The 26,681-nt window shown below is 39.6% G+C and overlaps 1 protein-coding gene across 1 annotated transcript in view; it reads left to right on the forward strand.

Annotated features, from left to right (window-relative positions):
• Positions 1-21,945, forward strand: part of a2m.S (alpha-2-macroglobulin S homeolog) — a 30,187-nt gene extending 8,242 nt beyond the window's left edge. Inside the window, 28 exon segments of the mRNA NM_001172060.1 lie at positions 749-863; positions 1,085-1,194; positions 1,264-1,425; positions 1,579-1,806; positions 2,051-2,114; positions 2,267-2,412; positions 3,029-3,178; positions 3,283-3,453; positions 5,463-5,562; positions 5,750-5,867; positions 6,273-6,501; positions 6,578-6,704; positions 7,841-7,959; positions 8,042-8,093; positions 10,484-10,567; positions 10,773-10,949; positions 11,825-11,906; positions 11,987-12,143; positions 13,124-13,198; positions 13,352-13,514; positions 14,397-14,620; positions 14,713-14,928; positions 15,495-15,619; positions 16,629-16,719; positions 16,799-16,870; positions 17,432-17,534; positions 18,983-19,027; positions 21,404-21,945. Of these exon segments, the coding sequence (NP_001165531.1) occupies positions 749-863; positions 1,085-1,194; positions 1,264-1,425; positions 1,579-1,806; positions 2,051-2,114; positions 2,267-2,412; positions 3,029-3,178; positions 3,283-3,453; positions 5,463-5,562; positions 5,750-5,867; positions 6,273-6,501; positions 6,578-6,704; positions 7,841-7,959; positions 8,042-8,093; positions 10,484-10,567; positions 10,773-10,949; positions 11,825-11,906; positions 11,987-12,143; positions 13,124-13,198; positions 13,352-13,514; positions 14,397-14,620; positions 14,713-14,928; positions 15,495-15,619; positions 16,629-16,719; positions 16,799-16,870; positions 17,432-17,534; positions 18,983-19,027; positions 21,404-21,423 (3,525 nt within the window). The 3' untranslated portion in view covers positions 21,424-21,945.
• The last annotated feature ends 4,736 nt before the right edge of the window (positions 21,946-26,681 follow it).

The raw sequence follows: 26,681 nt of genomic DNA on the forward strand, positions 1-26,681 counted from the left end.
GGCACGCCCCCAAAACGTTACATTTGACGTAATAAACGTGCAGGGGTCATCCCCGCTACACTTGCTATCGTGTGTCTGGTATCTTTTACGGATTTTATGTAACTCTAACATAGGGGTCCACAACCTTTTTTCCTGTGAGCAGGGTTGTCAGGTTGGTGGTTTTCCAGCCAAATTGGGTTACTAATTTAAAGTCCAGGTGGGTTTTGAAAGTACAAACTAGCCAAAGTACAGATTTGGGCTACTTTTTGGGCCGTTGATGGTTTGGAAACCAGCCAAAGTTTTTTCTTGCCCTAATGTGCCAAGCCTGCGTCTCCCAATGCCTGTTGGGTAATGTCGTTCTGTTTAAAGGAGAATTCAACCCTAAACTTAAAAAAACCCTATTATTATTTTTATGCAACCAAAACTTGCTTCCAAGTCTGAAACTCAAATTAAGCACCTGCTTTGAGGCCACTGGGAGCAAAATCCAAGGGTTTGGTGAGCACCAGGTTGTACCAGAGCCACTGGTTGGGGACCACTGCTCTAACTCTATCACTTTTAAATCCAAACCATCTTAAAAACTACAGTGGTGTTGGCTTTATTTCACAGAGTAGGATATATTAAGTGTTCCTGTTGTTTGGGATTTATTTGCCAAAAGTAATTGTTACAGGATGACTTCAAGACTTTAGAATCTCAGGAAACATTAAGCAAGGAATTTTAAAAAAAACAGAATTCCCAATTCAAATAACAGATTGACCACTTCTTATTGTAGGCCGGTCCTGATGGCTGCATCTCAGATGTGGTGAACACCAAAATCTTCCAGATGAGACGCACCGGTTATGAGATGAAAATCATAGCTTCGGCCAAAATAACCGAGGATGGGACAGGTGAGTCAAGTGGGATACAGGAGCTGCACGATAATTATTGCTACGGACATGTGGTGGAGGTGAACAGTGAGATAGTGGGTACTAAGGGTTCTGGACCTCACCGGTTTTATTCACAGTGAGCACTGGGGAATGTTTTTCAGTGGAAACAAACAATGGCTTGTTCACTGGTGCAGCACTTGTAGATATTGTTAAGAAATTAAGATAATCTCTATCTATGGCAGGTGTGGAAATGACTGGTGAAGGTTCTGCTGAGATTAAGAGCTCCTTGGCTAAAGTATCTTTTCGGCAATTGGATTCCCAGTACAAAAGAGGCATCCCCTTGTATGGACAGGTGGGTTGAATGAGGTCTATTGATTTATTATACCTTAAGCCCAGTGATATAACTTATAACTTCTTACAGGTGTTCTTGGAGGATGCAGGTGGAAATCCAATGAGTAATGAGACAGTGGTGGTTTATGTGGGGGATGATGGAACCAATTTCACCTACATAACGGCTCAGGATGGAACAGCAGAGTTCTCCATTGATACCAGTTCTATCCAGCTGTCATCTCTCAGGATCAAGGTGATGCTCCAAGATGAGATATAATGAAAATGTGTTTTCCAATAATTATTAAGCAGGGATTTTAGTCTTTGTACCCTCTCTTTTTTCTATTTCTGGTGGGTCTTCTGTATGAAGCACAAGAAGAAATGTCAGTCTGCTCTTTCTGTGTCTTAGGTCAGTTACAAGACTGGAGGCTACTGTCCCAGGTACAGGTGGCTGGCTGCATCCTATGAGGAGGATACACGAACCATTAAGCATTTTTACTCCCTGAGCAAAAGCTATCTGAAAATCCAGCCTATCCATAGGACTTTGGGGTGTCAAACAGTAGAGGAAGTCCATGTGCATTATATTCTGACTCCTGAAGGTGTTGGAGAGGCAAGAAGTGCAGTGTTTCACTACTTGGTGAGTTTTCATTCCCTCTGTCATCACTAAGTGATGCCCAGTAGTGTTGTGGAATATACCAGCACTTTAATTCTGTAAATTAAATATTTTTTCTGTTTCTAGATTGCATTTCATTCATTCATTGCCATGTCCACTAAACATGTCCAAATTATAATAAAGAAAGATAAAAGACTCATTTTACAGTCTGGGCAGTGGTTGGGGCTAATGAGATCGTCTATACAATGAAGTTGTCCTCTATTCACAGGTAATGGCAAAAGGAGGTATAGCAGAAAATGGCAAACACACATTGGAAGTTATCTCAAATCAAGGTAAGAACCTGTGTGACTGATGCTTCTCATTGAGTTTCCAGGTGGTTGTCCAGAAATTCTATAAAATCTGAGATTTGGGGTGTCATGAATAACCGGGGCAGTTTCATCACACTGATGTTTTTTACACTTCCTCCACTTGTGTTTTTTTATAGAGGCACATGGGCAGTTCTCATTTAACCTGCCTGTTGGAATTAACATCTCACCTTCTGCCAAGATCTTGGTTTATCTTGTTCTGGACAGTGGGGAGGTCATTGCGGACAGTATCACGCTGACAGTGCAAGAATGCTTTGGAAGCAAGGTGAGGTATATCACAAATTGTGCTACATTTTTTTAACATGTTTTTACCCTATGAGTTGAGATCCAACAATGGGTTCTTGGACTTGTTCTCTCAAATGTAGCGTGTTTTTCTGTTCAGTTAACAACCATGGGTCAAAGGACAGAAATGATATGCATTGGTCTACAAAGATGTAGGCAGTTCTGCTGTGGCTGTTATATATGTTTAGTGCACTACTACTACTATTATTACTACTACTACTGCACTAGTACTGAACCAGCCAAGCCAGTGCTCCATGAGAACTACAAGGAAATCCATGTAAATCAATTTTTATAACCCTTGAACTAAGAATAATGGGCAAATGTTTTTTAAAAAAAACTAGACTAGAAGCAACTTAAGCATTTCTTGTGCTAAATGGAATCCATAAACCATGAAATATTATGTTTATTACGGGGGACCATATTATTGGAATCAAGTTAAAGACATTCCCTGCAAGGAGAAAGGGATTACACAAAACAAATGAGTTTAGCCAAAATTGAACTCTTATTTTTCCATAATGACCCTATAAAATGTTGATGTATATATCATGTTAATCATAATCTTGGGTTTCTTCTTATTAAATGCTATTTTCATCATCTAGGTGAAACTCTCGTTTTCCCCCACTGAAGCTCTTCCTGGATCTCAGGCCCATCTCCAGTTAAGTACAAGTCGTGCGTCTCTGTGCGCTTTAAGAGCCGTAGATGAGAGTGTGCTGATATTGAAACCAGAGGCTGAACTATCTGCACATATGGTATGAATTATATTTACTACTAGACTAGTTTAGTGCCAATACTGCAAATGTTGATCTACTTGGCTTTCCACTTGTTCTGACTCATACGACCTTATACATTCCAGATATATGACCTGTTGCCATTAAAAGACCTTAGTGGATATGATCACGATGGGAAATTTCTCGAAGAGCCTCGAGAAGATCCCTGTTTGTCATTGGAACCAATCTTGTTGAACGGCATTTATTACACTCCATCAAATCCGGAAGGGGACACCGATACTTACAGAATCTTAAAAGTTCGTTTTTTTTACCAGATTTTTATTATTATTAAGTTTTGAAGAATTAACTTTGCGTTGGTGAAAATTCTCTTTGCATTGGCTTAAGTTACCTCTCTTCTCCATGTGAACTTTCTCCAGTGAAAATTCTCTAATTCACTAAGAGCACAGGAGCACATTTTCGTCAAGAGACATTTCTCCAAGTTTAGGCTGGTGAACTCCATTATAAAGACAGAGCAGCCACTTTTAAATCTCCATCAACATTGCCCTTTCCACTACTATTCTTGTTTAGGGAAATATACACCTTTAAAGCAATGAAGGCAGCTATTATAGGAGCACAAAGTAGCCAGGACATTTAGTGACTTGCCCAGGGTCACAAGGTGTTGAACCAGAGTCTCTAGTATGAGATCCCACATCAAAGGCTGAACACTTAAGGGGTTATAAAATCTGACTTTTAAAAAAATCATGATTTTTTTGGAATTTATTAAACCCCAAGGATGGAAAAGTCCTAATTAAAAAATCCAGTATTTCAGACCTGTCGAGGTTGCAAGTCAATGGGAGAAGTTCCAATGATTTTTTGATGTGCGTTGGGTTTCGTGCAATGCCCCGAAGTTTTCGGCCAAAAAAGCATAAGAAAGAATAAAATAAGAAATAAGAAAGAATATGAGATTTTGGGTGAATAATCCGAACAAATCGTGAAAATCAGATTTTTTCCCGCAAAGCAAATTTTCTGGAAAATGTAATAATAAATAAGCGTAAAAATCCAGAGCGGGTTTGATAGGAGTTTGTGGCAGAAAATGTTGAGATAAAATTGGACTTTGATAAATAACCCCCTTAATCTCTAGGCCAGCTTTACTTACAACTGACTTTCTATTTTTTACACAAATCTTGATAAACATGTGGGTTTCCTATATTTCTTAAAAGCTCTAGAAATTCCAGATTTCTGAAGTAAAAAAAAAAAAAACACGAAAACCTTAAAGGGATACTGTCATGGGAAAAAATTTTTTTTTCAAAATGAATCAGTTAATAGTGCTGCTCCAGCAGAATTCTGCACTGAAATCCATTTCTCAAAAGAGCAAACAGATTTTTTTATATTCAATTTTGAAATCTGACACGGGGCTAGACATTTTGTCAATTTCCCAGCTGCCCCATGTCATGTGACTTGTGCCTGCACTTCAGGAGAGTAATGCTTTTTGGCAGGCTGCTGTTTCTCCTTCTCAATGTAACTGAAGGAGTCTCAGTGGGACATGGGATTTTACTATTGAGTGCTGTTCTTAGATCTACCAGGCAGCTGTTATCTTGTGTTAGGCAGCTGTTATCTGGTTACCTTCCCATTGTTCTTTTGTTTGGCTGCTGGGGGGAAAAGGGAGGGGGTGATAATCACTCCAACTTGCAGTACAGCAGTAAAGAGTGATTGAAGTTTATCAGAGCACAAGTCACATGACATGGGGCAGCTGGGAAATTGACAAAATGTCTAGCCCCATGTCAGATTTCAAAATTGAATATAAAAAAATCTGTTTGCTCTTTTGAGAAATGGATTTCAGTGCAGAATTCTGCTGGAGCAGCACTATTAACTGATTCATTTTGAAAAAATTTTTTTTTCCCATGACAGTATCCCTTTAAATATAAAAAGTCATCAAATAAAAGTTGCGGAGGTTCTATAAAAAGTTAATGGGAGCTGCGCTCATCCTATTGGACCATTTTTAATCCATTCAGAGGTTTTCGGATTTTTTTTTCCCCGCTAAGAATTGTCCTGGAAAAACTAGGATTTTTTAGAGGTTTTAGTGGTATTCGTATTTTTTTCAACATCGTTCAGCCATTATTTTGTAAATTTGTATCTTTTGTCAACATCATTCAGCCATTATTTTGTACCTTTCGATAAATTTCTTGACATTCGCGGTTTTAGAGAATGCGAGTGTAGTCGCAAGTTCCAAAAACCTCTAAAACCACTAAAAAGAGACTGTTGACAATTAAGCCTCCACATGTAGAACACTGGATAACGAATCCCATACGTGGTTTTTTTATTGCAGGATTTGGGCCTTAAGGTTTTCACAAACACCAATATCAGGATCCCTGTTGTCTGTGAAGAACGATTGGGCAGAGGAGCAGTGCAATTTAGCTCATTTGCAGGTATGTGTAAAGGTATTTTTTGTCACTCATCCTTGCGTTATCTGTAAACAATGAACTTTTTAATATTTTATGGATTCTGGATTTCCTCTGAAATAACTGTAGTTCTGTCTTAATCACAACCTGTTTCTATGCTGGGAAATGGAGTTGCTATGCCCTAATATCACCCTCTTTAATCTTTGTTGTGCAGTATCTGCAGATTTCGGAATGGAAATGGCCCCAATGGCATTAATGCACTCTACGGAAGTCATTGAGACGGTGCGCAAATATTTCCCCGAGACTTGGCTTTGGGACCTTGTTGAAACAGAGTAAGTTTTAGCTTTACCATATGTTTTTTTTGCCCTGGGAACTGTTTTACCTTCAATAATCCATTATATTTTAATTAGGGTTTAGGACAAGGCATTGTTTTCTTATTACAGAGGCAAATCATATTAGTTTTTTAAAAAAATGACATGAGTTAATTCAGAACTTGCTGGAATATTTCTGGAGAATGGATCCCATAGCTGTACATGCAATCGTTTGAGAGCTACAACTATTTCCATTGTGAGAAGCAAGGACCTGATCACTAGTATATTGGCCATGCCAGTGCTAACACACATACAGGCCCTCCATTTATTTATTTTGTTGTAGATCCTTGGAAAACTTGCCCTATAATATAATTCCAATGGGGCCGGAGGGTCATTCTAATGCTCATACTCCAATATTCCTTGTAGTGCTGATGGGAACGCTGATGTGGCAGTGACTGTTCCAGACACCATAACTACCTGGAAAGCCGGAATGTTCTGCACTTCAAAAGATGCCGGGTTTAGCCTTTCTGAAACTATATCTCTGGTAGCTTTCCAGCCTTTCTTCCTGGACCTCACCCTGCCGTATTCTGCTATCCGTGGAGAGAAATTTACTTTAAAGGCTACATTGTTTAATTACCTCTCGCAGACCATAAGGGTAAATAAAACTATAAAATCAAATGTACATTATTTTTGTCTCTATGCCCCTCTCTTCATCCATCTTCTCTTTTCAGGTGGCCATTTCATTAGAAGATTCAGACCAGTTCTTGGCTAAACCCACAAACCTACAGGAAGATGGTTACTGTGTCGCAGGAAATGGTCGAATCACTCTCTCATGGGATGTGGCCCTTAAGTCTTTAGGTAAACTACGTGAGGGTGTTTTTTATTTTTTTATATTTTTGAACCTAGATTGAACCTGGGCCCCTGTTTTGATGATATCATACTCTAGAACTTATCATGCTAGAAGTTAAATATATTTCTATTTGACTACAGGAGCTTCAAACTAAGGGGTAGATTTACTGAAGAGCGAAGTGGCTAACGCTAGCGACTTTTCGGCAGCGTTTCCACCCGCAGGGACATTGCTGTTTTACAGGCGCAGACGCCAATTTCGCTAGCGTAGCAGACCAATGCTAGCGGCCATTCACACTGTACGGCCAGGCAACTTTTCACTCTGACGAACAGACATTACGTTGCAAATTCACTAAAATGCGGAATTTACTGAACGTTAGCTCTTTTGCCAGAGTTGTCTTCGCCACCTCAGACCAGGAGAAGTGCTATAAAGTAGCTAGAGCTTCCTCAATCTTCTGTCACTTACATCATATCCTGTCTGCTGAAAATGCATCAAAGTTCCAAAAATGCTGCCATCTTTTCCTTTTTTCAGCGTAATTAACTGCAAAAATCCTAACAAACTTTTTTTGGGGAAACCGGTTTTCTCCAGACATTTCCTAACATATGGAAGATTCATTTTACAGTGGGCTCATGTGTAGGGCATAATATTAACTCTCTTGCCGTAATTAAGGTTCCCTGGACATATGTAATGTAAACCGGTAACTTAAACCATTTGCAGCAACATTTATAATAAAGACGTCCAAACAACTTTAAATTTTCCGCCCTATGCAAATTGACCTAAGCGCAAGATCACTAGCGAAGTACAAGCAAATGCTAGCGCATCTTAGCTATGAAATGCTCGCAGTAACGCTAGCGAAAAGTTCGACGCCTGGCTCGAAACGCTGCATTTTAGTGAATAAGCGTATTCGTATCGTATTTGCGCCTGGGAAAGAGGTGCGATGGGTGCGAAGCTGACGCTGGCGAAAATTCATCTGTTAGTGCCCCCATGTTTGTCTGACACTTGATGGACATTTAAACATATGTTCTGCTGAATGTCTGGTCTGAATAAAAGACATAGGTACAAGGATGATTAAGAAAGTAGGTTTCTAGGTCCTTTTCAAGAATCATTTCCAGGATAAATTCTTATGTTCTGTCTATGGTCCTTTCAGGAGAAGTGAATTTTACCATGACTGCTGAGACCCTGACTGGAGAAGGCCTGTGTGAGAATGAGATTGTTAGTCCAACACAGGGTAGAAAGGATACAATCACCAAACATATCCTGGTGGAGGTAGGTACTCTGTGGCACAAACTTACCAGTTGTGTAAAAAGCAAATTTAAGCTCTATAATGTTCCTCTCTTCGTTGTTGTAGCCAGAAGGAGTGGAAAGAGAGGAGACACAGAATGCCATGATCTGTGGAAAAGGTAAGTTCACTTCTGCTGTCTCATGTTTAACTTATAGCATAGTCACTAATGCTTTTTAATCGGTGACACTTAAGTACCGTCCGAGTATAAGCCGAGTTTTTCAGCATCCAAAATTTGCTGAAAAAGTCTACCTCGGCTTATACTCGGGTCAGTGGTACCTGACCCGCGTTGCCGAGATTGCAGTCACTTCTAATCATTCCTATACCAACAGTACACTTGGGGAGAGACTGCAATATCCCACAATGCCCTCTGTTGGTTATATGAAAGAATAACAGTGACTGCAATATCACACAGCGCCATCTGTTGGTTGTATGAAAGAATAACAGTGCGCCCTCTGTTGGTTATATTAAAGAATAACAGTGACTGCAATATCACACAGCACCCTCTGTTGGTTATATGAAAGAATAACAGTGCGCCCTCTGTTGGTTATATGAAAGAATAACAGTGACTGTAATATCACACAGCGCCATCTGTTGGTTATATGGAAGAATAACAGTGACTGCAATATCACACAGTGCCCTCTGTTGGTTATATGAAAGATTAACAGTGACTGCAATATCACACAGCGCCCTCTGTTGGTTATATGAAAGAATAACAGTGACTGCAATATCACACAGCGCCCTCTGTTGGTTATACGAAAGATTAACAGTGATGGCAATATCACACAGCACCCTCTGCACAGGTGGACAGTGGGACAATGCACACAGTAATCCGTTTGTCAATTCTCTGTCACCATCAACTTTGCAAAGAAGTCCGGTTGATCGCTGGGGGGGTCGCTTTGGCAGAATGTGCGCTGCTGGGAGACAGGGCTGTAGTTGTGTCTAGGCTTATACTCGAGTCAATAAGTTTTCCCAGTTTTCGTAGGTAAAATTAGGTACCTCGGCTTATACTCGGGTCGGCTTATACTCGAGTATATACGGTAAGTATCTCTAGCCCACAGGCAAAATCTCTCAATTTTATGTGTTTAAGTCGCATAAAAGAATGGTCAAGTGGCACAGATCCCATCAGATCCCATCATATCCCATCAGATCACAAACAAAATTTCCATTTCCACTTTCAGGTTAAGCCATCTCCACCCACTTGTACAAATGTGGTCAGGTTACAGAAGAAGACTCTGCTCATGGCACCAACTTTTTACACATAGAAATACCTATCCTACTGGTTCAAATATTGGATCTCCATGTTGTCATCTTCTGTAATCACATGCAGCCTGAGTTCATCTCAAAATTCTGAGTTTTAAAAGTTACAGTTTTGACCTGGAAAGTCAAAATTGCTTAACAGTTAGGGGGTTATTTATCAAAATCCGAATTTATCAAATTTTTTTCGGAAATATACTCCGATTAAATCCTCATGGGTTATTTCCCCTTATTAATCAATACATTTTCCCGAAAAAAAACCAGTGCCGGAAAAAACTCCAAAAAAATCTTGAAACTCATACAAAAATTCAAATTGTGCGAATTTTTTTGATTTTCCGCCTGAAGACTGAATTTTTTACCCAAAAATCCCCAAATCTTCAGATTTTTGCAAGAAACCCAGTGCAGATCAGGATATCTTTGGGACTTCTCCCATTTACTGATATACAACCTCTGCAGAGTCTGAGATGCCAGATTTTCGGATTCTGACTTTTTCCATCCTCGGGGTATAATAAGAAAAAAATCAAACATTTTTTCACAAAAAATTCAAATTTCAAACATTTTTCAAGATTTTGGCATTCGGACTTCAATAAATAACCCCCTAAATCTCAAATTGTTACTTTTACAAGTCTAAATTTCAAGATGAAAATGGTTTCTTTTGGGGGGTTATTTATTGCAGTCAAAATGCTAAAAACTTTTTTTTACTATAAAATTAGAATTTTTTATTGGAAAAAAAAAACCTAAAAATGTTCAAGATTTATCATACCCCGAGGATGGAAAAGGTCAGAATCTGAATATCCGGCATCTCAGACCTGCCCAGGTTGTATTAAAGTCAATGGGAGAGGTCCCTATCCTATTTGGAAGTTTCTGTGGTCTGCTCTGGAATTAGCCCAAAAATCTGTTTCAGATTTTTCGGGCAAAAATCTGAAACATTTGGGCTTTTTGGGAAAAAGCCTGAAATATTTTTGAGATGAAATGCCAAAAGTCAAAGAATTTCAAATTCAAAACTCAAATTTTTGACTTTTTTAAAGTCGCTGAGATTTATGATATGGTAGATCCCTGTAACTGCAAATGTGACCCAATTATGCTAAAACTTGGATCAATAATTTATATATTGTATGAATATAGATTATCTGATAATAAATATTACTTTTTGTTTTTTTCTTAACTTACTTGATCTAAATGTATCTGATCTAGGGAGAACTTTACATGACATGTACAATGGCATCTCCTTGTATCTCTTAATACTTAATGCAGGTTCGGAAATAAATGAGGATATTCACCTGAAACTCCCAGAGAAGGTAGTAGAAGGATCAGCACGGGCGTATTTCTCTGTCATCGGTGAGTTATACGTTTCTAAATCTCAGCATTGTAACAGTCAGTGTACTAAGCTGCTACTCTGGCTACACAAACCAGCTGACTGTGCCATATCTATGAATTCTTCATTCATTTTTATAAATTGTATACAAATAACCAAGGGATACTGCTTTATTCAAAGTGAAAGCAAAAGAATTCAACCAAGGATCTCTTTGTACCTCTTTTTCAGGTGATATTCTAGGCACAGCCTTGCAGAATGTGGGGAACCTAGTTCAGATGCCATATGGTTGTGGAGAGCAGAATATGGTTCTTTTCACCCCAATTATCTACATCTCGGAATATCTGAACAAAACTAATCAGCTGACTCCAGAAATAAGATCAAAAACCCTCAGCTACATGAGCACCGGTAAGATAGATCTCAGCTACACTCTATGGCAGGGGTCCCCAATCTTTTTTTAACCGTGAGCCTCATTCAGATTTAAAAAGAGTTGTGGAGCAACGCAAGCATGAAAAAAGTTCCTGGGGGTGCAAAATATGGGCTGTGATTGGCTATTTGGTAGCCCCTATGAGGTCTGTCAGCCTACAGGAGGCTCTGTTTGGCAGTGCACCTCGTTTTTAAGCAACCAAAACTTGCCTCCAAGCCTTGAATTCAAAAATAAGCACCTGCTTAGAGGCCACTGGAAGCAACATCCAAGGGGTTGAAGAGCAACATATTGTTCACGAGCCACTGGTTGGGGATCACTGCTCTATGGAGTAGTTTTGCTAAGTGTCTCCTCTCTATATAGTTTCACCCTCTGTCTGTTTCCATTTTGTATTTTACTCCTCTTTGCCTTCTGCTCCAATGTGCTGACTAATGGCTCGCTGTGTATAAAGATTTCTCTTTCTAGCAAACCTAAACAATTGTTCAAGCTCAAGTTTATGGCTGTTGCCTGATCAAGTAATGAGTAGCTTTTCCTTATTTATTTAAATGAAAATACAGTGTATGAATGTGGCACATTCTGTTGACCATTCTGTTCTTTTCAAATTCTCATAAATACTATTAATCAGTGGCGTAACTACCGGGGGAGCAGGGGGTGCGATTGGGCCAGGGCCCGCACCCCCTCAGGGCCCCCCGGCAGCTCGGGCGCCACTCAGTTTTGCGGCCGTTTCCGGCCGTACGGAGGGGGCGGGGCCCGGCTGCGCGTCCCGTTCCAGGGCCCGCCCCCCTCTAGTTACGCCTCTGCTATTAATAAAATAAAATTACCTATTTTCCTGTGTGACCTGCTATCTGATTTTTTTCAGGCTACCAAAAGCAACTTTCATACAAACACTATGACGGCTCCTACAGTGCATTTGGACAACAATATGGAGAGGGGAATACCTGGTATGAACCCAATCATGACATCACATACTGTACTTAAACCTAAAGTGGAAAATTGACTGTTCATAATTTAATGATTTTAGGCTGACTGCTTTCACAATGAAATCCTTTGCCAGAGCACGAGCTCATATTTATATTGAGGAGAAACTGATCGCAGATGCTCTTACTTGGCTGTCAAACCATCAAAAAGAAAATGGCTGCTTCCGTAGTGTCGGCAGACTCTTCAATAACGCTATGAAGGTGAGTGGAAGTGAAAGGTAGACAACATGAGAGATCTTTAAGGTGCACATTTCTATCAAAACGTACCATAGAAGAGCCAATATAAGTTACCCATGGCAGCTTACTGCTCTGATCTGATTTTCTGGACAGATTCAGCCAGATATCAATTGGGCAGATTAGAAGATACAACCAAGAGAGGACTGCATCCAACTAATGATGGAGTTGTAGCTCAATATCTTTGCATAGACCTGTATTATGATCCAATTTTTGGCCAAATGATCAGATCAACCTGCTCTGGCATAGAGAGGGCCTCTAGTGTAAGTGCTGATAACATTAACTAGAACTTATAGAGGTAAATGTGGCAGGCATTCTCAGCTCTCCCATACACAACAATAATTCTCCTTGAAAGGAACTACCGTATATACTCGAGTATAAGCCGAGTTTTTCAGCCCCCAAAATATGCTGAATAGTCGCTGGCGCCTAAGAATAGTCTCCAGCTCCTAGGAATAGTCGCTGGCGTCCAAGAATAGTCGCCGGCGTCCAAGAATAGTCTCCAAGAGTATTCGCCAATCGCCAGCGTCCAAGAATGGTCGCTGGCATCCAAAAATGAGATGCCGGCACCTCCAATGGGAGCAGAAACCCTAAATTTTTTGATTGAAACTTACCTGAAGCTGCTGCATTTCTCACCCTAGGCTTATACTCGAGTCAATAAGCTTTCCCAGTTTTTGGAGGTAAAATTAGGTACCTCAACTTATACTCGGAACGGCTTATACTCGAGTATATACGGTATTCTATATTTCTGGAACCTTTAACATAGCATAGCCATCTGTCATTAATTAGCATCACCGAGCATCAATAGGTAGACAGAATTGACATGGGTGCTAAAATTTTCTCTACCTGACATAATGGTATATGGTTCCGACAACCTCATCTTTCAAGTGCTGCAAAGACTAAACAAGGGTAAATGGGTATGTTATATTTATTTCTTATGTTCCCTGTAGGGTGGAGTGGATGATGAAGTCACGTTGGCTGCCTACATAACGATTGCTCTTCTGGAGTATCCCCTTCCGGTTACAGTATGTACTTTACATAGAGGTTACAGTCCTGTCTTCTTTATTTTATAGTTGGAACATAAACACCTACTTGTTCAGTATCAAGTTTCTTATTTCAGAGGTTATGTAGGTAACAATAATTATGATGAGCAACACTCTCTTTCACACTCTCCATAGCACCCTACTGTCCGAAATTCTCTCTTCTGCCTGGAGACTGCATTGGGAGGCCAGAACAGCATCTACACTAAGGCCTTAATTGCTTACGCTTTCACTCTTGCTGGAAAGATGGACATTCGCCATAAGCTCCTACAGTCATTGGATGAACAGGCCATCAAGAAGGGTGAGTAAGAAGACACAAGGTGACACTGCTGGACTACATAGACCCAGCTGTAATAGAGAGAGGTCACTGGAGGTACCATTAGGACAACTTTTTGTTCATCAACTTTCTAGGGGAAAAATCTATCCACTGAATTGTCTAAAAATGTCTTTCGTTGTGTCTCATTATTGTTAACTGGAAACCCATGATTAGTGGAGCCACCAATTACTCAGTAGCTGAAATCTAACTGCTATGACTGCCATAACCCTTGTGCAAAAAGTAAGAAGTTGCACAAATTGCCATATTTTTAAATCACAATTTAGCGTTTTTTCACAAAACAAATTGAGAGAGCATTTTAATTAAAATGATCTTCAGTGACCCAGTATAGACATTTGTAACTGGCATTTAAGTTGCAGTATGGAGGTCACTAAATGCGGACATGGGTGTTTTATCTTCAACTGAGTGTGATTTTGTGCATGCACATTATAAATTGCAGTGGCCCCATTACTAGAACAAAGTCTTGGAAAGTGCCAAATATAGTGGCTCATGTTTCTCTGAGATTGCTAGGTGAATAACAAAGTACAAGTATGGGACCTGTCATCCAGAATTCGTGGGATCTGGGGTTAAGGGATTTTTTGATAATTTGGATCCCCATACCTTAAATTTGCTAAAAAATATAATTTAAATGTGAATTAAACCAAATAGGATTGTTCTGCTTCCAAAAAGGGTTAATTATATCTCTGCTTGGATCAAGTATAAGCTACAGTTTTATTATTAAAAAATGGAGTCTATGGGAGCTGGTCTTACCATAATTTGGAGCTTTCTGGTTTCCAGATGACGGATCCATACCTGTATTATAAGAACAAATAATAACATATTAATGTTTTCCTATACTCAACCTTTTAGATGGTACAGTCCACTGGCAGCGCCCAGAGACTTCTGATGATTCCGGCCTTTACAGGGACCCTTACAGTCGGGCCCCTTCAGCAGAAGTAGAGATGACTTCATATGTGCTACTAGCTCTATTGTCCAAACCTGATGTCTCAGATGAAGATTTGACCTTGGCTACTCAGGTTGTCTCCTGGATCATTAAGCAGCAGAATCCTAGCGGTGGCTTCTCGTCAACTCAGGTAGACTTGATTTTAGTCTTAATTATGTATGTAACTTTCATATCAATGTTGGTCTAGTCAATCATTTGCATTTGCTGTATTGGCTTCTCTAGGATACGGTTGTAGCACTCCAGGCGCTTGCCTTGTATGGCTCTCTCACTCTCAGCCATGATGCCACCCGAACTGTTTTACTCGCTCTGGACAAAACTCCAGTCGCTAAATTCAACGTGGAGGATTCAAACCGGTTGCTTCTCCAGCAAATCGCTCTGAATGAAGTCCCTGGGGATTACACAGCCACAGTCAGTGGGTCAGGGTGTCTCTACCTTAAGGTGAGATTTCTCAAAATAGAAAGGTCAATCCTACTGTGCCATTGGCACCTACAGGTTTCAAATCATGTTATTTGATGTGAATACAGGTATGGGACCTTTTATCACAATATTTGGGACCTGGGGTTTTCCAAATAAGGGACATTTTAGTCATTTCTCCAAGCGTACTTAAATAGGGGTGTTTTACCTCCAACAAGGATTAATTATATCTTATTTGGGATCAACTATTGTTTTATTATTACAGAGAAATAAGGATTAATTTCTAAGATATTGAATTATTTGATTAAAATTGAGTCTATGGGAGATGGCCTTCCTGTAATTTGGAGCTATCTGGATAATGGATCACATGCCTGTATTTGCTTAGATATTTCTCATTATAGTGCTGCCTCGAAGTTACACAATCATATCCTGACTCTTTACATTTATTACCCCATACACTGTCCTCAAATGGAATTGCTCAAAAATGTAAGGAAGATTTTGACAACTACCTCCAACTTCTATGTGCAATGATCAGACCTAAAATGTATTTACAGCAGATATGGGAAGGATGATATGCTTTTGTGTTACAGACAACCCTGAGATATAACATTCCCCACCCCAAAGAAGATGCCGCTTTCACTATCTTACTAACCACAGAGCCTACAACCTGCGATCAGAAGTCCCTCAAATCATTTGCAATATTAGCCAATGTAAGGTGAGTGTGCTGAAATCCTAGAAATTGGACATCGGAAACTCCCTAGAGTGCAAAATCCAGCTAATAATAATCTTCCACCCACTGCTTGGGGGTCTTACGCCTTGCTATGCTTTTAATTTGGATGTAAGTAGTAAAGGTGCAACAAGTGCACATAGAATATCTCACACATCTATGCATATGGCAGGGGGTCGTTTGCATCAGCTGGGGCATTATCCTTAGACTATTATAGAATGGGAGCCCCTAGTAGTAATAAACAACTCATTCTGTGGCTATTGGGATACAGGGAGGCCCATTTATTAAAGGTCAGATTTTACTGGTAGAGTATGGGACCTGTTGTCCAGAATGCTTAGGACCTGGGATTTTCAAGATAACAGATCTTTCCGTAATTTGGATCTACATACCTTAAGTCTAATAATGTAAACATTAAATAAAGCCAATAGGCTGGTCTTGCTTCCAATAAGGATTAATTATATCTTAATTGGGATCAAGTACAAGCGACTGTTTTATTATTACACAGAAAAAGGAAATCATTTTTAAAAATTTGGTTTATTTATTTATAATGGAGTCTATTGGAGACAGCCTTTGCGTAATTCAGAACTTTATAGATTACAGGTTTCCTGATAACAGATCTCGTATCTGTATTAGAGCTTTTCGAAACCATGATTAAACTCATTTTCTCTAAAACCATGAAAGCCATTAAAGTTATTAAAAAATACAAATATCAAAAGTACAAATGGAAAATAATGCTGAACAAGGCGCTAAAAAATATGAATACCTCTAAAAATTCACAACTACTGGCTAAAAATAAGTTCCAATAGGATCAGTGCAGGTCCCGTTGACTTCTTTTGGACCACATCTGGTTTTGAGATATTGTGAAGAGGACCTTTCAGATTTTTTTCCTTTCTTAGAATGCGTACTCTGGTATCTGGCTCTACTTGATATCCATGTTTGGTTTTCTCTACTAACACAGATACAACCGAAATAACAATATATAATTCTCTTCTTATAGTTATATTGGCAAGAGGGAAAACTCCAATATGGTTCTAATGGAAATAAAGATGCCATCAGGGTACATTCCTGTGAAGTCTTCTGTCAAAAAGGTACGCGCCATACATCTAGCTTGGTCTTGAAGATGCTGTAAGAGATTTGGATCATTGACCAATAATTCTTTTCTTTTAGCTGCCTCAGTCAAACAACTTAATTGAAAGAACGGAGACTCAGATCAATAAAGTCATTCTGTACTTTGAGTCGGTAAGTAGTGACTAGAAGGCGAGGGCACCTCTTGGACGAAGACAATGTAGGGTGGACATGCATGAGTCCACCCTACAGATATTTTTCTACATACACATGGTGGCTTGCTTGTATATATAAGAGCTGGGCAGTTGCATATTTCTATTATATTATACAGTTTGTTTAGTCAGAGAAAAAGTTCCATAAGTCAATAAGGAAAATTTCCAGTAAAGAGTATTGAACTTCTAAGGCAGTGATCCCTAACCAGTGGCTTGTGACTAACATGTTGCTCAGCAACCCTTTGGATGTTGCTCCCAGTGGCCTCAAAGCAGATGCTTATTATTTTAATTTTAGGCTTGAAGGCAAGATTTAGTTGCCTAAAAACCATGTGTTAACAAGCAAAGTTCCTGTAGGTTGCCAGTCTCATAGGTCTCCCAATAGCAAGCCATATCCCATATTTGGCACCAGGAACTTTTTGCATGTTTATGTTGCCCTCAAACTTTTTTAAAAATCTGAATGTGGCTCACAGGAAAATAAAGGTTGTAAGAATGTATTAACTTGCTCTAATTCTTCTTCCTAAAGCTCTCCAAGGACATTCAGAGTTTTAGTTTCTTGGTGGAGCAGGACATTCCCATCAGCAACCTCCAGCCAGCAACTGCTATCATCTATGATTACTATGAGAAAGGTAACTTCAGTAGCTTTTTAACACCATCATACTCATGGATTTCAATAACTTAATCAAACAAATGAAGAATTGTTGTTATTATGTTCCCTTAAGTCAACTATCAACCTCTGGTGACTGCTTAACTAGTGTTTTTCCAAAGTGTCCTTTCTTCTGTTTGGATCTTCAACTTACCATTTTGGCAATTATATCTAGCCATCTTGTTGACATTGGTCAACTTTTTTTCTATTTTCCCTGATAACGTTTCTGAGCATAACTGCCATTTCTTTTCAATTAGTTCTGCTCATACAGTATGTTCAAAATAAGGCAGATTTGCTTAAAGGGGTGGTTCACCTTTGAGGTAACTGTTAGTTTGATGTACAGAGTGGTATTCTGAGACAATTTGCAATTGGTTTTAATTTTTTTATTATTTGTGATTTAATTCAGAAGCTCTCCAATTTGGTATTTCAGCAATCTGCTTGCTAGGGTCCAAATTCCCACAGGCTAGTGTGCAATAAAAATAGAAAGAATGGAAGCCAGGAGGTTCTTGCAGTGAAAACAGAGTAACAGTTTATTTGTCCAAGACAAATGACCCACAGAGTTACTTACAATAATGGAGCAGATGAAATACAGGCAGATGAGACAGCTAGGAATGTGACTCCCATAAAGATGTCGTCAAGTAGTAAGGGAATCCCTTCAGGCAGATGCACCTTGAAGTGGTCCGGATCCCACCCAGTGGAGTGGTCAGGGAGAAGAAGTCTAAGCCTGACACCCTATCCACTGTGGTCCCTTCACTAAAGGCAATCTAGGAGCCTTGGGAAGCCACTCCCTGCTACAGATCCTTGATGGAGCACAAAGCTGCTCTTTCTCTGTCTCCTCACTATCTCACTCTCCTAGAGAGTCTATAACAGATCTAATCCTGTCTCTAGCTAACCTCATTCACGGGGTTCCTACTTCCCGACCTCTTGCCCAGGAGGTGCTGGTCCCTCTTGGGCAAAAGGGCTTTACTGGGCCTTGGTGTACTCATGCTCAATGGGAACATCCAGATGGTTAGGACACCAGGAGCCAAAGAGGAAGATCCACCCCTTTCCAAGCACTAGATGAAAGTGTGGCGGGAATTGGTTATAACATCTCTTTGCCATTAACTGGGATAGGTGACAGTAAACTAGATACATGGGCTTTTGCCCAGCAACTAGGAAAAGGAGGAAGGGTATGGATTTAAAGCCATAGGGGTATTTTAACCATATGGGTCCCTACACTATAATAGACTAAAAGTTAACTTAAAGGTGAACCACCCCTTTAAATGACTGATTCAGCACTCAGTTCAGTAGAGACAATGTATTATGTATGCGCGGGCAATAAAGTCTCCGGCTGTATACTTGCTGTCACCTGTATCTGCTGTTTATTTTAAGGGTTATGCTTATTTAGTATTATTTGAGAGAAAATCGTTACTTTATCTTTATCCCTTTCAGATGATTTTGCTGTGACCAAGTACAACGCCCCCTGCAGTGCAAAAGGTAATGTATTATGGGGCTTATTTACTAGCATTGTCTTTGAATCGTACAATTCAGTTACCCATAGCAACCAATCAAACTTTTACTTCTAACTTGTATTAGACTGTATGTATTGTATTGAATTATATGTATTTATAAAGAAACAGGGGTACTGTTAGTTTTGTATAATTTAGACAGTGCCAATAAATACCCCTGGTTAAAAGCTAGTTACACCTGGAAATGAAAGTGCCCCAAAGGCATTAATACAGGGAGGCCCGTTTATTAACATTCCCATTGTGGTGGTTTTAGAAACCACAAATGAACTCACTTTCTCAAAAATCACAAACGCCATGTCATTTATTAAAAGTAGGGATGCACCAAATCCACTATTTTGGATTCGGCCGAACCCCCGAATCCTTCGTGAAAGATTTGTTTTCTGACAAAAAGTCATGCAATTTCCGCCCCTAAATTTGCATATGCAATTTAGGATTTGGTTCAGCCGGGCAGAAGGATTCGGCCGAATCTGAATCCTGTTGAAAAAGGCTGAATCCTGTCCGAATCCCAAAACGAATCCTGGATTCGGTGCAGACCTAATTAAAGGATCCAAATACAAAAAGATGCTAAACGGTGCACTAAAAAATACAAAATTCATGCAAATCTCTACAAAATCGACGTTTCTGGACAATTACTAGCGAAAAGAAACCAGAAAACCACTAAAAGTCCAAATTGATTCAAAAAAAGATATGTGAATGCTAGTATATAGGACTCTTAGCCTTTAAAAATTTGGAAGAATTGTGTTTCCTCTTTAAAATCTGTTTTGACAATTTAATTGCTAGTGATGTGAAAATCTGACCCGGTTTGCCAAAAATTTTCAAAACCATGAAAAATTCACCAAATGCATTAAAATCTATGGGCGAAAAAATTTTTTGGCCGAACAATTTTTTTTCCAGCACGACAAATTTTGGACATGGTACAATTTTTTTCACCCATTTGGAGTCAAGGGTGCAAAAAATTTGACATTTTGCAAAACGTATAAAAATGTATATAGCTTGATTTGGGAAAATACACCTCCTATTGACCAGATTTTTGCACCTAACAAATCTCTATTAAATACATTTTGGAAACTTTTAAAAAGCTCAAATCTCTGTAATTTAAATTTAATGTTGATAAATTATGCCATTTAAGATTTGGCTGAAAAAATGGTAGGATTTTGCCAATAAAAATGAGTGAGTTTTTATGGTGCAGTTTTTATTTCTAAATTATACTGTTTACACTGCAAATAATTCACTGTACAATATAAAATGTCATTCCTGAACCAGCAAGTGTATTTAGTTGTAATATTGGTGTGTAGGTGCATCTCAGCTCATTTTGCCTGGTCATGTGCTTTCAGAAAGAGCCAGCACTTTAGGATGGAACTGCTTTCTGGCAGGCTGTTGTTTCTCCTACTCAATGTGACTGAATGTGTCCCAGTGGGACATGGATTTTTACTTTTGAGTGTTCTTCTGTCTACCTGGGAGCTACTATCTGGTTAAATTCTAATTGCTCTGCTGATGGGCTGCTGGGGGAGAAAGGAAGGGGGTGATATCACTCCAACTTGCAGAGCACAAGTCAAATGACTGGCGGCAGCTGGGAAACTGACAATATGTCTAACCCCATGTCAGATTTCAAAACTAAATATTAAAAAAACTTGTTTGTTCTTTTGAAAAACAGGTTTCTGTGCAGAAGTCTGCCGGAGCAGAACTATTAATTGATGCATTTTGGAAAAAAAAACATGTTTTTCCATGACAGTATTCCTAAAGGATGGCAATCTTATTTTTGTCCTTATGTTGAACTTGGATTTAAACATGGTTTCCAAAAAAAGTAAAAACACTGTGTAAAGTTTCAATAACAAGCAAATGGGATGATCTGCAAATCATTTAAACCCTGTATTTAATTGCTAATAGTACAAAGATAACATTTCAAATTCTGGAACTGAGAAACACGTTAAAAAAAGAAGTTGAGGCCGGGGCAACGAAGACTGGAAGACGTGTGCCATGCTAAAAAGAGTGGATCCCTAAGAGATGGGAGGGTATACCCTACAATATTTTGGGGAATTGAATTATCTATAGAGAGAAAAGATCAGAGAACTCAGAGAAATCTCTGTACCCACGGGGCAAGATGTGATGCTCATCATGTTTGGGCCTTTACATTATAAACAGATCCTAATTCATAGTGGAAATCACTCAGGAATTCGGGAATACTCCCCAAATCCATTGTCTGTGAACACAGTTCTTTACTGCAGCCACAAATGCAAGTTCCACCTCTACCACGCAAAGAAGAAGCCAGAAATAAAGGGTTTAAATGATTTCTAAATAATTCGAAATTAATGATTTCTAAATATTTTGTGTCTTCTCTCCTTAGATGGTGGGAGCAATGAGTAACAATGAAGTTCTGCAAAGGAATAAAGAAGCTGCGTAATAACATGGACTCAAATATTTCTGATTGGGAGAGATTGTTGACTTATATTTTTATATAAACAAGAATGGCCCCTCTTCTTCCAGACTGCCATCAAGTTTATTTCTCAAATATTTCAGATAAATCAAATCTGTATGGAGGATATGAAGGCAGAGAACCCAGTAGACCCGCCATTATTTCAGTATGGCACAAAGCGTTTCATATATGGCTCTCCAAATGGCCACCTAAAAATGCATCGTGGCTATAAAATGATTTTCATGTCTTGTAAGCAAGTAAATAGAAAACGCAACTGAACACAAAGGGGCAGACTGATAGTTTTAAAGACCCAATAAAAGTTTCTGCAAAGTTTACCATGGAGTAGTTCACCAAAAATAATTACAAAACATTTTCTATTCTACCAATGATAAAAGCACAGCCGTCTGCTTCTCAAACTGAATATCGGCAATGTATTAATGCATGTAGATAATAAAACTCCAATCTTAAACCCATATTCATTAACCAAACAACCAGTTGGTAAGTGCAGTTGTGTGCAGCACTCACCAGTATCCAGTCTCTTTCTTTGAGCTTCTCAAGGAGAAGTCCATGGGTGGTCAGGGTGTGGTCAGCAATTTGCAATGTTTAGTGTTTATGAGGAATTTCATAGCTACTTCATTTGCTGTCTATAGTCATGGTGGAAAAAACAGGAGAAACAGATTGTACACCTGCTGGGGGTGGGAGACACAATGGTTGGGCAACTGCAAGGTTTTGGAAAGGTCCTAAAACTATTTTGCTGTTGGTTTGGGTAAGTTCTATATGGAATACTTTTTAGCAGGGCCACCACCAGGCTGGTGAAGCCAGAAGTCCTGTCAAATTACAGTTCTGCAGGAATGTTTGAAGGTTTAGTTTCCCTTTAATAATGAAATTTATGCTTGTGCTACATCATGGACATCACATGTGAGACTATAAGCCTTCATTGACATTAAGGACCACACCATACGAATAGAAATTAGGTCCCTCTCTGGGCTTGGGCACAATTATTATGTGCCCTGGTAAGTGTGTGACTGGTAAGTGGGAGCAGTGTTGGACTGGCCCCCCGGGATAACAGGAAAACACCCGGTGGGCCAATGTGACAGTGGGCCTCTTGCTTTTAACCATTTAGCCTATTTCATGGTCATTCCCTATTTCTTTATGGGGAAAGTATCTCTTACTCGCAGAGCCAGTTTTGCCCCTCTTTATATTCACTTACATTATTTAGGCCAGAATGTTTTACAGTTGGGATCAGAAGCTGTCCCCAGGGGAATAACAAGAATGCTCCAGGCCCCCACACCAGAGAAACTTTCTGAGGGTATTCACAATGTGTCCTGTTTCTTTTGAGCCCACTCGCTGGAGGTTGGTGCTGGAGAGCCTAAGGTGGAAGTAGGTCTTAGTAGGAGAAGGTCTGTAGGAGTGAGAGTTAGGCTTAGGGTAGTAAGTAGAGCAGCCAAAGGCTCCAACCAGAAGGCCAAATGGGTTCGTACCCCACAGTGTGTGTACATAGTGGTTAACTCTTCCTCCATCTTACAGCCATTGCCATTCTGAGAGTCCTGAGTAATTTCCACTGCTACTATAGCTCTGCTGGGAGTTGTGAGGCTATTAAGGCTCGGTTATTTCTTTTATATTGTGTTCATTTGTGTCCACTGCTACTATAGGCACCATCTCTCCCAACTACACACAAATTGCTAATTATCTCTTAATATCACTAATTACAGCATAGTAATAGGGGTAGTTCACCTGTAAGTTAACTTTTAGTATGTCAGAATGACCAGTTGTAAGCAACTTTTTAATTGATCTTCATTATTTATTTTTTATAGTTTTTTTTTAAATTATTTACTTTTTTCTTCTGACTCTTCTGTCTCTTATTCAAATCAGTGCATGGTTTTGTAACCCAATCTAGACTGAGTTAGGCCTTGTCCGGCTACTAAACAGGCAGAGCACCAGCTACATTTGACCCTCTTTCCGCAGGGCCTTTGCTACAAACATAGAGAAAAAGAAGAAAAATTGATCAATGCACATTCCCTGGTCCCCTGTCATATAAGTAATCTATGCAGATACATGTATTTACAAAGACAGGGGTTTTTTAGTTACAAAATTACGATCATAAGATTGATAAGCCACCATACCACATCAAGGTAAAACCCATATGGCGGTCCCTAACTATTTACCTCTGGTCATAATATCATATGCTAAAGCCTCCCGGCATAAGAGCATTACCTGAAATAAAGGTCTCCCGACCTGGGCATTGGTTTTAATCATAGGGCTTAGTCCTCCCCCGCCATTAGCTTTCAAAGGGGAGAGATAACCTAGACCCCAGCATTGGTTCCATGAGACTATTCCTCCTCCGCTTGCGGCTTTTAAGAGAGAGAAACAGCCCTGACCAACACCCATTTCCAAAGGCATTGTTCCACCATTTAAAGGGACGGGTGTAGGGGTGCTACAACCACATGGAAGCCTGGCCTGTAGCAAAGCTGCTGAACTTCCGAATAGAATAGATCTGCTACAATACAAAATGCAAAAAGGAAAGGTTGTGGGAGCACTCCATGGCTTAATAATGTTCCCACAACCTTTCCTTAGCAGAAATGAAGAATAGTCACGTGACCAAAGATGGGGGTGTGTGGCCACAGTGAAGTTAGTGTAAGTGTCAGTGATGTGGTTGGGCAGAGGGGCTGGAGGATCTGTGCACAAGCGCTAAAACAAAAGGTTTTAACTTCCCCTTTAACAAGAGACAACACCTAATGGATATAATGGATATAACTCATGCAGTACTGTATCCATCAATAATTAGAAAGTCACTCAAAGTTGATGTGATATAGCATGCTTTCTAGCATATTGTCCTTTTTTAGAGAGGCAGGGAATCTATTCTCTGAAAGGCACAAGCATTAGTGTAGGGGTGATAAATAGTTTCCCCATTTATATTACAATCCCCTAAAGTTTGGCCCCTTAGTTATACAGGAGCTAGGCTTATCTTCCTGGGTCAAAGCATGACCCCTAGAGGCTATAGTTTTACCACTAGGGGCAGTGTGGGCTCAGGGTTCATTTTGCCAGTCCCTTTACCTTGGTAGGCAGGAAGGGTTTGCAGGGAACCTAAACAAGGTTAGGTCTGGCTAGTGATAGGCTAATCACTTTCATAGGTCACACTAGGAGTGTTAGATAGACTGGGCTATTTATCTGAGCAGTAGAAGCTCCACCGAGGAGATTGAGTGGGACTAGAATACCAGGTACTAATTGGCCAGAAATAGGGACTAAGTGTGCCCAGGAGAGACAAATTAAGAAAAAAATGTTGATAGAAAGTCATTTAAAATGTTGTGCGAAAGATCTGGAAACTGTTCAAAATTGAATTTCACTCAATATCAGCAATTTTTGTCAATTCCCTCCCACCCAAAGGTCTCTGACACATATATTACAAAATTGTTCAGGTACGCACTCTTGAGTTAATTCATTAATTCATTTTAATTTATTTTTCATTATTTCATTTTAATAAAATTTTCATGAATTCATTTGAATTCATTTTTTCACATGAATCATTTTTTTGAATTTAGATCCCCTTTAATGTCCTCAAGGGGCGCTGCGTCAGTGAGTTGAAAAACTGTCCTGGTAACTTTAAGAGGCAAATTTCTGCTTTTCAACGCTCTTTGCACAAGTGATGTGAACCCCCCGGGACCCCCTCCAGACTCAAAAATATTAGTGCCATGGGAGGGGGAGGACCTGAATGTCCTTTTTATTGCGTCACAATGAAATCCATATTGAAGAGCTTGGCCTTATTCTGCACATAGTGATGGGTTCCATGAGCGCATAGCTCAGCCCACCCCACCCCAGATCCCGCCCACCCTACACCACAGTTAAAAGACCACACAGACATCAGCGGTAAAAATGGTAAAACCTCCCCCACACAAGTTATATAAATCCATTGATGGCGAGAGCCCCCTTATAAGTAAAAAAAACACTGGCACCAGGGCCCCCCAGAAATTTTATTTTAAAAAAACATTGACGACAGGGACCCCCATTAAAGTTTTTAAAAAATCACTGGTGGTTAGGGCTCCCCATAAGTTAAAACACTTGTGTCCCCCATAAAAGTTTTTAAAAATCATTGATGGTCAGGGCCCCCCATGAGTTAAAGAAAAAATGTTGGCACCAGGGCCCCTGGCCCTGAATTCATGGCTTCAGATTTCAACTTTGGCTCCGTTTGTGGCTTCTGTTTTTTTCACGGCTTCGGGACTTCGGCAGTTGAGGGACGGCTTTGACGTTATCAAGGGGGGCCCGGTTATTTCGAAAAGTGCAGCACAGCAGGGCCCCCTTTTCTGCCATGGCCTTGTACAGGAGTACCCCCTGTGCCCCCTGATGGCGGCCCTGACTATAACAACACTGCCTGTTAGTCACTTAGGGTTTGTGAGGCTCATTCACAATAGGCCTTAGATTTTATTTATTTTTATCTTGCAGAACTGGACCACATAAACCTATTAATATGTTGTATCGGAAATCTTTTAGTCCCCATTAAATACAGTTAATGAGGGTCAGTTTAGCAACCATTCTCCTGTTATATTCCAGAAATGATTTAAATTGTCCTTATAACCATCAAACTCATGCTGAATGTAAAAAACTTGCTCTTAAATGCATTTTAAACACAACTAAGTGGCAGATTTAATTGAAAATTCTAATTTGAAATTTAAATATTCTATTTTTTTATGGTCAAAACTGTCAAATTCGACTAGGGAGTAATTCAAATTCGATTTGAATTTTTAAAAAAAAAAATAGATTTTCGAGATTTCTCATACTCTGGCCCTTTAGGAACTCAAATTTGACTATTCACCACCACCTAAAATCTGCCAAATTGCTGTTTAAATCAATGGGAGTTGTGATGAGCGAATTTGGGGCCTTACGCCGGCTTTGTTCTCAAATTTTTTGCCGTTATGCGAATGTCACAGACAATTCGCATAACGGCAAAAAATTTGAGAAACAGCGCCGGCGTCTGTTTTTTGGACGCCAGCGAATTTTCGTGGCGGTTTCGCAAATTTACTTGCCGGCGGTAAATCGCGGGAATTTGCCGCAAATTCGCGTCTGCCAAATAAATTCGCCCATCACTGAATGGGAGTCATCCGGGGATCAATTTTGAGTTATTTGCAGCCTTCCTGACATTTGAGGTTTTTTTCAGAGAAAAAAACTTTTTAAAGTTTTTTGAGTTTTTAAAATTCAAATCGAATTCGATTCCATT

Source organism: Xenopus laevis, chromosome 7S (assembly GCF_017654675.1).
Source record: "Xenopus laevis strain J_2021 chromosome 7S, Xenopus_laevis_v10.1, whole genome shotgun sequence".
NCBI lineage: Eukaryota > Metazoa > Chordata > Amphibia > Anura > Pipidae > Xenopus > Xenopus laevis.